The sequence below is a fragment of the Petaurus breviceps genome, unplaced genomic scaffold (genome assembly GCF_028583685.1).
Source record: "Petaurus breviceps papuanus isolate PSGF00001 unplaced genomic scaffold, PetGlider_PUasm1.0 90133, whole genome shotgun sequence".
Lineage (NCBI taxonomy): Eukaryota > Metazoa > Chordata > Mammalia > Diprotodontia > Petauridae > Petaurus > Petaurus breviceps.
Genome location: NW_027187182.1, coordinates 1,275,954 through 1,288,405, shown reverse-complemented (window position 1 = coordinate 1,288,405; position 12,452 = coordinate 1,275,954). Strand labels below are relative to the sequence as shown.

Here is a 12,452-nt window from a genome sequence, read left to right as displayed (position 1 = left end):
AATTAGAAGGGACGATCTTACATGAGTTGGTAGGTATAGGTCATAAACCATCCCAGAATCAACATCGATGGCATGGAATCCTGCTACTGAGCCGTAGATCACTTTCAGTCTCTGTCCATTTTCCACGGTAAGGTCAACTGCCAGAGGCTTCTGATAAAGTGAGTGGAATGACTGTAATAATAAAACAATATGGTGAAAAAGAATGAAATAACATCTTCAACTCAAGGAAAAGATCACTTGTCATGGAGGTCTAGGGATTAGCCAGTATAAGATTAATAAGGAAGGAAAAAGCCCAGGGGGGATCAAGTTGTCCTAGGTAGGTTCCAGGGTACATATGAGACAAGCTACAAGATTTTCTTGTTAAATTTTAAACCCTGGTCAAGTCCTAAGAATCATATACTTGAGAGGCAGAGCCAAGATGGCGGAGAGAAACCAAGAAGTTGCCTCAGCTCACCCCAGTTTCCCTCAGAAACAATGTTAAATAAAATCTCTCAATAGATTATAGTCACAGAACCCACAAAATAGACCAAGTGAAACAATTTTCCAGCTTAAGATAACTTAGAAGAACTTCAGGAAAGGTCTGTCTCACTTGGGTAAATGGAGAATGTAGCCCAGAGCAGATGGTGTCTGGGCAAGCCAGCAGGAGACTCTTAGCCACAGCATAGATCAGTAACCAAGGTCACTCAGTCCTGGCTCAGCAGGGTACTGACACATCAGGCCAACTGTGAAGCCTGAAGCCCCAGCACAGAAGGCAAACTGCCATCCATGAAACCCTGGCACAACAGGTACAACTAGGCCAGACTATCCCTGTGTAGTGGGCAAGCCACCAGCACCTGAGGCCCCAGCACAGAAAGTCAGTGACCAAGCTCCTGACCCCTAGCACAAGAAGCTTGGGACAGCGTCCTATGCCCCAGGAGCAGAGCTTAACTTTTAAAAATGAGCAAAAAACAAAAGAGATCCCTGACCATAGAAAGTTACTATGGTGAAAGGGAAGATCAAAGCACAAACTCAGAAGAGGACAATGATGTCAAAATGCCTACATGTGAAGCTTCAAAAGGAAATCTGAATTGGTCTCAAACCCAAAAAAGTTTTTTTGGAAAAACTCAAAAAGGATTTTGAAAATCAAGTATGAGAGGCAGAAGAAAAACTGAGAAAAGAAATTGGAGTTATGCAGGAGAATTATGAAAAAAAGAGTCAACAACTTGGAAAAGGAAGCACAAAAATTCACTGAAGAAAACAACTCCTTTAAAAGTACAAAATCTCACTGAAGAAAATAATTCCTTAACAATTAGAATTGAGCAAGTGAGAGTTAATGATTTTATAAGACATCAAGAATCAGTCAAACAAAATCAAAAGAATGAAAAAGTAGAAGAAAATGTAAAATGTCTCATTGGAAAAACAACTGACTTGGAAAATAGATCCAGAAAAGATAATTTAAGAATTATTGGACTACCTGAAAGCCATGATCAGAAAAAAAACCTGGACAGCATCTTTTGAGAAATTATGAAGGAAAACTACCCTGGTATCCTAGAAACAGAGGATAAAGAAAGAATCCACCAATCACCTCCTGAAAGAGATCCCAAAATGAAAACTCTAAGGAATATTGTAGCCAAATTCCAGAATTATCAGGTCAAGAAGAAAATACTGCAAGCAGCCAGAAAGAAGCAGTTCAAATATCAAGGAGCCACAGTCAGGATTACACAGGACTTAGTAGCTTTTACATTTGCTACTTCTATAGTAGCCTCCTACTGGAGGCTTTGGCATATAATATTCTGGAGGGCAAAAGAACTTGGATTACAACCAAGAATCAACTACCCAGCAAAACTGAGCATAATCATTCAGGGGAAAAGATAGACACTCAAATAGGAGACTTTCAGTCATTCCTGATGAAAAGACCAGAGCTGAACAGAAAATTTAATCTTCAAATACAAAACTCAAGAGAAGCATAAAAAGGTAAACAGTTATTCAAAAAGATTAAACTGTTTATATCCCTACATAGGAAGATACTTGTAACTCTTGAGAATTATATCTCTATTAGAGCAGTTAGAAGTCTGCATAGGCAGAGGGTGTGGGTATAAGTTAACTTTGATGTGATGATATAAAAAAAATTAAGGGGGTGAATAAAGGGATTGTACTGGGAGAGGAGGAAAGGGGAATTAGAAGAGGTAAATTACATCACAGGAAGAGGCACAAAAGACCTATTACAGCAAAGGAAAAGATAGGAGGGGGTAAGCATTCTTTGAACCTTACTCTCATTGGATTTGGCTCAAAGAGGGAATGTCACACACAGAAATAGAACAGAAATATAGAAATTTATCTAAACCTATAGAGAAGTGGGAGAGGAAAGGGGAAAAAGGGGGAAAGTGGGGCTGGTAGAAGGGAGGGCAGATTGAGGGAAGAAGTGGTCAGAAGCAAAATACTGGTGAGGAGGGACAAGGTGAAAGGAGAGAAAAAAGTATAAATGGGGGAAAACGGGATAGAGGGAAATACACAGTTAATAATCATAACTGTGAATATGAATGGAATGAACTCTCCCATAAAATGGAAACTCTTGTTTGCCTCTATGTTGATAGAATCATTGCCAATTTTCATTTTTTACCTTTGGCATCTCTTTTCATTTTTTATCCTCAAATCTGTGCTTTCTCATTCTCCACTTAAAATGAGTGGATAGAAAGCTGGCCTTAAAACCAGAAAGATCTGGGTTCAAGCCCTGCCTCTGACATATACTGATTATGTATGTGGAAGTCACTTAACCTCTTAGTATGCACTGTGCAGCTCTCTAAGACTATAAAGTTGCAGAGAAATTGCCAACCTCTATTAGTAAATGGAGTTTCTTCATGTGGGAGTTCCCTATACTAATGAAATTATAAGTCCAGTTCTGTCTCTTTAAGTACCATGGTGCTAACTTATGGAGTATTATAAATGTCCCACTGACTATTCCAGAATAGACAGATAGAATTGTTCTACAGTAGTCACATCTATTCAGACTGGAAGAATCTTGCATCTTCTTGTTCCTACTACCCAAGAGTAATTGCTGATGACATATCCTAAAAGGGATGAAGGACAAGATCATGGTTCACTCACCTTAAAGGCCATAAACTTGTGGTACGGTTTTGGTGCCCACGCATAGACCTCAACTGAATTCCTCAGAGCAACAACGAGAAATTTGATCCTCTCATATTTAACTACAACAGACAAAAAGATGACAATGACAAAGAGTTAAAAATCAAGAACCAGCTGTTTGTGAGTGAAGCTGCTTGGCTAGAGTCCAGTCTGCATGAAAGGATCTATGGCATGTAAATCAGCAGCATTTGGGTCAAGCCTTGCATGGAAATGTTGTCTATTTCTGGTTCTCAATCCAATTAAACAAAAAAGGATTAAGAGCCTATTGTGTAAGGCACAGTGCTCAGTTTGGGGGAGGTGGGGCAAATTACTAAGACAATAAAAAGCCCTTTCCTCAGGGAGTTTATATTCGAAGGGAAAAGGAAAATGTAAAAGGATAAGTAAATAAATAAAGGCCTTTAGAGGATGGGGCACTAAGTAACCGTCAGGATTAGGAAAAACTTCACTTAGGATTTAGCATTTGAGTTGAACCTTGAAGGAAACTAGGAATTCTAAGAGGCAGCGAGGAGGAGCAAGCTTTTTCCAGACTTGGGGTCCAGTCTCTGCAAAGGCATTTGCCTAGTTTGGAGAGTGGATAGGAGACCAATTTGCTTGGAACATAGTTTCATGTGGAAGGCAATGATTATAAAGGACTTTATATTCTAAGCTGAGGAGTTCACATTTGATTCTAGAGAAAATAGGGAATGACTAAAACGTTTCGAATGGAGGAATGGCATGGTGATACTTGTGTTTAGGAAGATTATTTTGGCAGCTATGTGAGGGATCCATTGGAGAAGGAAGAGGCTGAAACCAAGGAGATCAAGTAAGAGGCTATTTCGATAGTCCAGGTGAGAGTGAATAAAAGAATGAACCACTGTGAAAACTGTGAGGGAGGAAAGGGGGCAAGTTGTGGAAGTAGGCTTGATAAACTGATGGGGGGTGGTGGGGAGGAAGAAGAAGAATCCCAGATGACTCTGAGGTGGGGAATCTGAGTTTCTTTTCTTTTTTAAAACTTTAATTATTTACTTTTAGTTTACAACATTCATTTTCACGATCCCTTGAGTTCCAAATTTTCTCCCCCTCCCTCTCCTGGAACCTGAGTTTCTGGAAAGATGATGGTAACCTTACCACAAAGAGGCTATCTGGAGCAGAGAGGTGGGGTAGGAGTAGGGGGGTAGAGAATGAGTTCTGTTTTGCATGTGTTAAGTTTCTGGTGCCTATAGTATACTGAGGAGGTAATATCCCACTAGCAGTTGGTACTGGATGACTAGAATTCAGGAGAGAAATTAAGGATGGATAAATACATCTTAGAGCCATCCAGAGCCCATGGCTAAATAATGAGCTCACCAAGAGATAGTGTTGAAAGGAAAATTCTTTGTTTGGGCTTTTACCCGGATTAACAAGGCAAAACTTGGGACAAAGAGAATTAAAAGTTGTTATAAGTGTGTCAGGGTGGCACTGCTGGGTTGGCTGGCTAATCTCTGATGGCTTCAAGGCAGGGTCAACTTTTATTGGTAACTTCCTTCATGAGATAAAGATAATTCAGATAGGTCAATGTCAGCAAAAGAGGTTGGGGCCTTGAGTCTTAGTTCTTCCCCAAGGTAGTAAAGTATGTGACAGTTTCAGGGTAGTGACAAAGTGACAAAGAGCAGGTAATGCAAAAAGCTGCACACTCAGCTGTTGCCTCCCCCAACTCTGATCCCAGGCTGGGAATAATGGTTCACTGAGTCAACATAACTTTCGATCATTATACTGCATGAAAAGAGAAGAACGTCCAGGATAGAGTAAACCCAGACAAAGAAGCAGCAGTTGTATGATAATCTAGCAAAGTAGATTGAGAAGGGCTTGGCACAGAGGTAGGGACCACAGGCTTGGAGCTCAAGTGGACCTTAGAGGTCATCTAGTTTAACCCCTTCATTGTATAGGTGAGGAAAGTAAGACCTATTTTGGGCCAACAAGTGACTTGTGCAGGGTCACACAGCTAACAAATGTCTAAACTGGTATTTGAACTCAGATCTTCTTAAATCCCAAGTCCAGAGCCGTATCCACTATAACACCCTGACACATAAGTAAAATCCATGGGGTACCTTACAAAAAGTTCTAGGCACTAGAAAGGAGAAAGAAGTCTGAATACCGTGTTTCCCCGATAATAAGACCTATCCCGAAAATAAGCCCTCCCCCTACTGTGTAAGATTCCTCTAAAATAAGCCCTCCCCCGAAAATAAGCCCTATTGAGATTGCTACTGTAGTGAAGGTGATCCCCTGCGCTACACGCTACATTAAGGTACCCTCTGTATGCACCGTCCCCCCCCCCCAGGTGAAACGCACGCCGCGCTCCGAGCTGCATCCAATCAGAGCTGCAGCAGTGAGCACATCATCCTGTTCTTTATTGAATTCATTATTGAATAAAGGTACATTTTTTTGTTCACATTTACCTGTTTATTAAAATTGCTGTCAATGTTCATTAAAATAAGCCCTCCCCTGAAAATAAGCCCTCTGGTGTTTTTCTGTCCAAAAAAATTAATGACAGTGTCTTATTATCGGGGAAACACGATAATCCATAGTGTATATCATCAACCTCTTAATAATCATAATCTGGAAGTTGGATTACGATAAATAGGAACTACATGAGTAGGGAAAGGGAGAATGTCCAAGACTGTCCAGCCACTTTTCTCAGATGAGGCCTATAAGAAGCCAGACAACTGACCTGCCATTCACCTACTAATGCAGCCAGTTGAAAGAGATGGTTGGGGCAGAGATTAGGGGAGGGAAAGAGGGAGAAAGAGAGGTAGACAGAGGAAAATGATCAAGTTTTCATTTAAGAGTAGGAATCTGATCCTATTATTGACTGATAGGGATTCTTGTTGAAGTATTTCAGTCCTGTCTCTGAAATGAATAGCAACAGAACAATCTTTTTGAAGTTTGAACATGTCCGCATGCCAACCTGCTTGCCAAGAAATCATTCTACGTCAGTTTGACAGCAGAGTTTTAGCACTTGGTTTGCAATGCATCAGGCACTGGAGAGCTCAGCTCTGGAGCATGTTGGAGGAGAACCAAAACTGAGGGTAGCCTTTATCTCCTGTCACACAGGCCTACCTTGTGTAGCTCCTCAATTCAAAGACAGGAGTTACATAGCAATTGGGATATGCTGAGAGGAGAACAATGAGATCTGGACTCATATCAAAGCATATCTGTCACTGCAAGCTCTTAGATGCCTTCATTCCAATCAGAATGTCTCTGGTGTCATTTGGGGGACCCTGCTGTAAAAGCAGAAGCATGAACAAGTAGGAAAAGAGAGGGCTCCGAGGACAAGCTCAGTACCGTGGATGTCAGGACTCTGAGCGTGATGCCAACCAGAACTGTCGGCCCAAATTAGCAGCCATACTGAAAGTGAGTCAAACCAGACAAGACTGCAACTGACAAGTAAGCAAGCCATGTGCTCTTTCTGTCTGAGGAAGAAAGTTGTCTAGTCTAGGTCTCAGCTGAAATACATTGATTGTGCAGGTGAAGCATCCTTTAATGAAAATGTTCTGGGCAGACCTCTCTTTACAGTAAAAGAGGACAAAGTCAGAATACAGGGGCTCATTCAAATAGCAGCTCAGCCTTTCCACCCCAAATACTCCCATCTTTTTGGCTGATGCTGTCAAAGAACTTTTCCCTGCCCCATTTGTAATCAGGATCATTATTTTTTTTTTCTTTTTGGAGGGAGAAAAGAGAATTGGGAGATTTTAATGAAAAAAGCACAAGAATTTCTTTAGAATAAGTAAGGAAGAAGAAAAAACATTCCTAGCAAAGGGAAAAAGTGGCTAAGGAAGGGCTGAGCTTCTGCCAAGCTATGGAAGATGGCCTAGTTTGGGGCCCTGAGGAATCTGCGGACATCAGCTATTTCTGGCCCCTTAGACATCTCAGAAAGGGCCTCCTTGCCCATTATTAATTGTAAAATCAATCTTCTACAGTTCCCTAGCAATTCAGGGGCAACTTGGGTGGTATTTATATCTGTGGGGAGACACAAAGAAAGAAATGGGTTTACTGTAGCCTTGAGAGGTTTAGGTCCTTGCCTTAATCAAAAACAAGTTGCACCTGGGAGTGTCTGTCTCCCTATCTTCTCTCTTCCCTACCCCTCCAAGGATGAATTTGTTGGTGATCATTCATCCACACATAAGATATTAAGGAGAGAATACTGGACCTGGAGTCAGGAGGCCTGGGGACCCTGACTTTGACATTTATTTGTTTTTCAATCCTGGCCAAGTCCCATTTGCTTCTCTGGGCTTCAGTTTCCTCACCTGTAATATGGAGCAATAATGCCTGTAGGACCTACCTCACAGGGTTCTGAGGAAAGTGCTTTATAAAACTTATAGAAACCAATATAAATGTGAGCCACTTGTTCAGATTTGCAGGACAGTTGGTGTCATTACAGGTTAACTCCAGGAGAATAGGAGAGAGCCCCGATGGAGTTATCAAGGATGTAACTATTGACTTTGTGATACGCCGATACCGGCAGTCCTTGAGATCTCTAGTAACTCCCAGTGGAGGACAAGGCTTCCCTTAGGGGTACACCTAATCGTGGGGAACACAAACAGTAGCTACACACAGGAAAGCCACCCAAATGACCTGGCTCCCCATGGCTATGCTGTCTTGGTCTGCTACATAGAGGCCTCATCTGGCTTTCTTGACAACAGCTCAGCTCTGTGCTATGAAAGCCAGTTTAGAAATGGGCCTAGAAGCCTGGGCTGTGAGGGGGACAGTGGTGCCCTCACCAGGTTAATGACAACTACTGCCTTCCTGCTCCAAGAATCAAACACTCTCCCTCACTGAATGAATTCACAGAAGTGGAAAGTAGCTCTGTATGACTCTGTAAACACTTTGTATTTAATTACTTGTGCATAGTAAATCATGCACACCTAAGCTCCTTAAGACCAGAGCTATTTAACCTTTGTCTTTGTATTCCCAGTGCCTAGAACAGGACCTTGCACATAAAAGGTGCTCAATAAATATTTTCAAAGTGAATTGAACTGAAATTACAGAACCACTAAATTTATAGGAGGCAGCTCAGCTACTGTAACTTCTGGGGTTGGTCTCTTTACCCTCTGGGTTCATAATCCCTGAAAGGGTTGTTTGGGTAGCAGCTACACTCATATGGAGAAGAGAGGTGGTGTTTGCCTAAATGATCTGTTTCACTGCTTCATTTCTCCCCTTCAGACTGTCTGCGTAGACACAGCTAAATGTAAATGAATATAAATGGATCAGTGGAGATGGGATCAATGCCCTTAGCACTGATACTGCATCAAATGGACAGCTTAGGCCAGACTAGGTCTGTTTTGCTCACAGGATAAAGGCAGAGCTATTGAGTCAGCTAGACATTTTGGGCCACAAGGAGAACCTGAGAAAATAGCTACCCATTTAGGTATGTCAGTGGCCCCTTTCTACATTGTTTGCCTCTCAAGCTCCATAGGTGTCTGGCATTTTTGTACAGTAGAGACTTAAGTGCCCCCTTGGAGGCAGGGAAACCAGAGGCAGTAAACTAAGTATGAATTTATGGAGCAGGATAGTGGGTACAGAGAGAAAGGGTGAAACTCCAAGAGACATTTACAAGGAAGAAATGAAAAGATTTGGTGACTGGTTAGATATGGGAAGTAAAGGAAAGGAAAGCATCAAAGATGACTCCAAGGTTTTAAGCCTGGAGGCAAAATAGTACAGTGCAAAGAATTCTGGGAAATATTGATGATTTGTAAAATTAATGTAAAGATATAAGACAAGAGCCATTCCCCTATGGATCAATGGTCAATAGGTAGTTTTGAAAATAAGAAATGCAAGCTATAAACAACCATTTGAAAAATGCTTCAATTCACTAATAGTAAGAGAAATGTAAATCAAAACGACTTGATCAAACCTGCAAAGGTACTCCTTGCTCTGTCATTCTATAATCTTTCTATTTTCTAAGGCAGAGGTGTCAAACATGTTCCAAATACAACACTCTGAGTGCAACTGGAAGCAGATTCAAGTGTGATTGGAAAATATTTAACAAATAAATAAAATACAATAAAACATAGATAAAATTACATTTTAAAACTAAATCAATCTATGGTCCACAGGTATCCTCAAGTACAATTTAGTGGCTCCTATTCCTATTTGATTTTGATAGCACAGACCAAATGGTTTCAGGGGGTCTACAAACTTAGATGGGGAAAATTACATCTTTATTTTAATAGTATTGGCTTCCTCTGTAACCTTATGTATTTTATTTTGTGTATTTAAAAACATGATTCTGGGAAGGGGTCTACAGCCTTAACTAGTCTACCCAAAGTGTTGACAACACAAAAAAGGAAAGAATCTCTGCTCTCGGGTTCCCTCCAACTTTGCTATTCCATGTTCTAAGACCCTATTCCAGCTCAAATGTACTAGGTGCTGCTCTGGACTAAGCATCAAGCATTGTGGAAAGAGTGCTAGACTTGGAGTCAGCATACTGGGGTTCAAATGTATAGTAGCCATTCTAGTCAAACTAGTCTATCAGCTGTTTCTCTCACCTAATGTTCCATCTCCAGTCTCTAGTGTTCTACTAGGCTGTTCCCCATGCTTGAAATGTACTTTCTGCTCATCTCCATCTCTCAGAATATTTAAAACAAATGCCATTTTCTTCAAGAGTTATAATGTATATGAGTGTTTCCTTCCTTCAAAGCCCAGGGCAAGTGCCACCACCCTACTGAAGCCTTCCTTGATTCTCTCAAGCTATAGGTACTGTCTCCTTCCTCACTTAAATTACCTTGTATTTCCTTATTTGCATACATACCGTGTTTCCCCGATAATAAGACACTGTCTTATTATTTTTTTGGACAGAAAAACACCAGAGGGCTTATTTTCAGGGGAGGGCTTATTTTAATGAACATTGACAGCAATTTTAATAAACAGGTAAATGTGAACAAAAAAATGTACCTTTATTCAATAAGCAAATCACTGGGGAAGAACAGGATGATGCGCTCACTGCTGCAGCTCTGATTGGATGCAGCTTGGAGCGCGGCGTGCATTTCACGGGGGGGGGGAGGACGGTGCATACAGAGGGTACCGTAATGTAGCGTGTAGCGCAGGGGATCACCTTCACTACAGTAGCAATCTCAATAGGGCTTATTTTCGGGGGAGGGCTTATTTTAGAGGAATCTTACACAGTAAGGGGAGGGCTTATTTTCGGGATAGGTCTTATTATCAGGGAAACACGGTACTCTCCTTAGTCAAAAATAAGCTCCTTGAGAACAGGGCTGTTTCAGTTTTGTCTTTGTGCCCTTTTTGTCTCACACACTGTGTTGGATATAACAGATGCTTAATAGACATTTGAGTTGAGTTGAATTCTTAACTCATATACTTATGAGCTGTGTGACCCTGAGTATCTCTTGGTTCCCTCAACTGTAAAATGGATGTAATATTGCAATAGGCCAAGACTATTGAGAAACACTTGGTGAACCTTGAAGTGCTATTCACATACAAACTTTTCCTTTTTTCCTGATACAAAGAAGCAGAGAATAGCGAGCTAACATTTATATAGCTCCTGCCTTCTTATGCAAAAGAACCTCAGTGGAGCTTTCCAAGAACTCTAGGAGGGAAGAGTAGCAAAATTATTCCCAACTTTCCAACTAAGGCTCAGGAGGTTACATGACTTCCTCCAGGTCATACAGTAACTGGTAGAACTAGGTCTCCCTGAGAGTATTTCCAAGAGTTTTGGCTGGATAGTACTTTGGCTCTAGGAGGAGGCGGGGGAGACTGGATTAGCTAAACTATTAAAGGAGGAGGGGGAACCCAAAGTGAACTGGAGTTACTTATCCTTTGAGTTGATGGAGTTAGGCATATGACATAAAATTCCTGAAGGATTTCGAGTCTCACCTCCCCTTATATTTCAAGCTGTAATTCTTCCTTTCCTCACTGACCATTTCCCTGATGACTAATAATACCAAAGGAAGTGGAAGTCAAGAAGGGAGAGTCTTACCGACTTTGTAGTGCACACAGCCTTCCAAGTCTCCCACAGAGATCCAACCTTGTTTCTTTCTCATCTCAGGGTCATTACGCAAAATCTTATTTCTCAGCCAGGACAAATAGTACACTCGAAGCTTATTCTTCTTTCCTGTTGAACATGGAAATACACAAAAGTGAAACAGTAAGTCTTCATCTCCTTTTTCCTCCATTCACTGTATTCAGTACAATTGTTCTCTTCTGACTCTAGGCCCTAAGGTTGGAATACTTTTCCCCTTTCACCTTTAGAATTCCCAGATACCCTTTAAAACAAATCAAATGCCATTTTCTTTAAGAAGCCCTCCCCAGGCCACACTATGGGTAAGAGCCTTCACTCTGAAATGCCCCGGCCCTTTGTTCCCAACCTTGCTAATGCATCATTATATAACAATATAATAATGGAATTTCTCTATGTCTTCTCTCCCTGTTAAGACTCTAAGGTCCATGAAGACAAGACCCATATCTTATGCAATAGAATATAAACTCCTAGAGGGAAGAGATTGTTCCTTTTTTCCCCTGCCTTGCACACAGAGAAGCCTGCTGTGATGGACAGAGAGCCAGTGTAAAACTGGGAAGGACCTAGGTTCAAGACCTACTTCTGACATATACTAGCTGTGTCATCCTAGGAAAGTCATTTCACTTCTTTGTGCTTCAGGACACTCTCCAAGACTATAAGTTTCAAAGCAAGTGTCCTCCTGTATTGGTAGATAGAATGACCTCTACTAATGAAATCCGAGGCCCAGTCCCTGTCTCTATTAATCTGGTGGAGGTATGTACCATGGATTGGAGAGGTGAGAGAGAAAGTGAAGGCAGGAAGACTAGGTAAAAAATTATTACAAGCACTTAACCTCTCAGTGTCCCTAACTAATCCTCTATGAAGTACTATAAAGTACAGAAGAATGGAAGGTGTTTCCACTTTGCATTCCCATACTGTTGATATTAGAGGTCTGGCCTAAGGCAAGTCACTTAATCTTTCAATGATCTACATAACTCTCTGTGATTATAAATTATAGAGAAGGTGCCAACCTGAATTACTAAAGGTAGTTTACTGGAACCTGGAAGTTCCCTATACCAGTGAAACCACAGCTCTAGTCTCCATCCCTATTCCTTGAATATGATAATTTGTTAATAAATATTCATTTAATGAGGGAAGGAAAGAACCATCTCCTGTATTAGATAAAGAAAGGGGTGAAGGTTAATATTTTGCTTATTTAGCAAAATATCCCCAGCACCTAGTTGTTGTTGTACACTCTTTATTCTTTTTTTTTTAAAGCAATCGGGGTTAAGTAACTTGCTCAAGGTTACACGGCCAGGTGTTTCTGGGTGGGTGCTAAGTGTCTGAGCCTGGACTCGAT

At 41.1% G+C, this 12,452-nt stretch overlaps 1 protein-coding gene across 2 annotated transcripts in view; it reads right to left on the bottom strand.

The window, feature by feature from the left end:
* LOC138176686 (mitogen-activated protein kinase kinase kinase kinase 4-like) overlaps nucleotides 1–12,452 on the bottom strand; it is a 228,437-nt gene that overhangs the window by 19,987 nt on the left and 195,998 nt on the right. For both annotated transcript variants that reach the window (XM_069107490.1, XM_069107491.1), the window contains 3 exons: nucleotides 11,075–11,209; nucleotides 3,085–3,185; nucleotides 22–171 (listed from right to left, as the gene is read on the bottom strand). In XM_069107490.1, coding sequence (XP_068963591.1) covers nucleotides 22–171; nucleotides 3,085–3,185; nucleotides 11,075–11,209 — 386 coding nt within the window. The remainder of the gene's footprint in view (nucleotides 1–21; nucleotides 172–3,084; nucleotides 3,186–11,074; nucleotides 11,210–12,452) is intronic.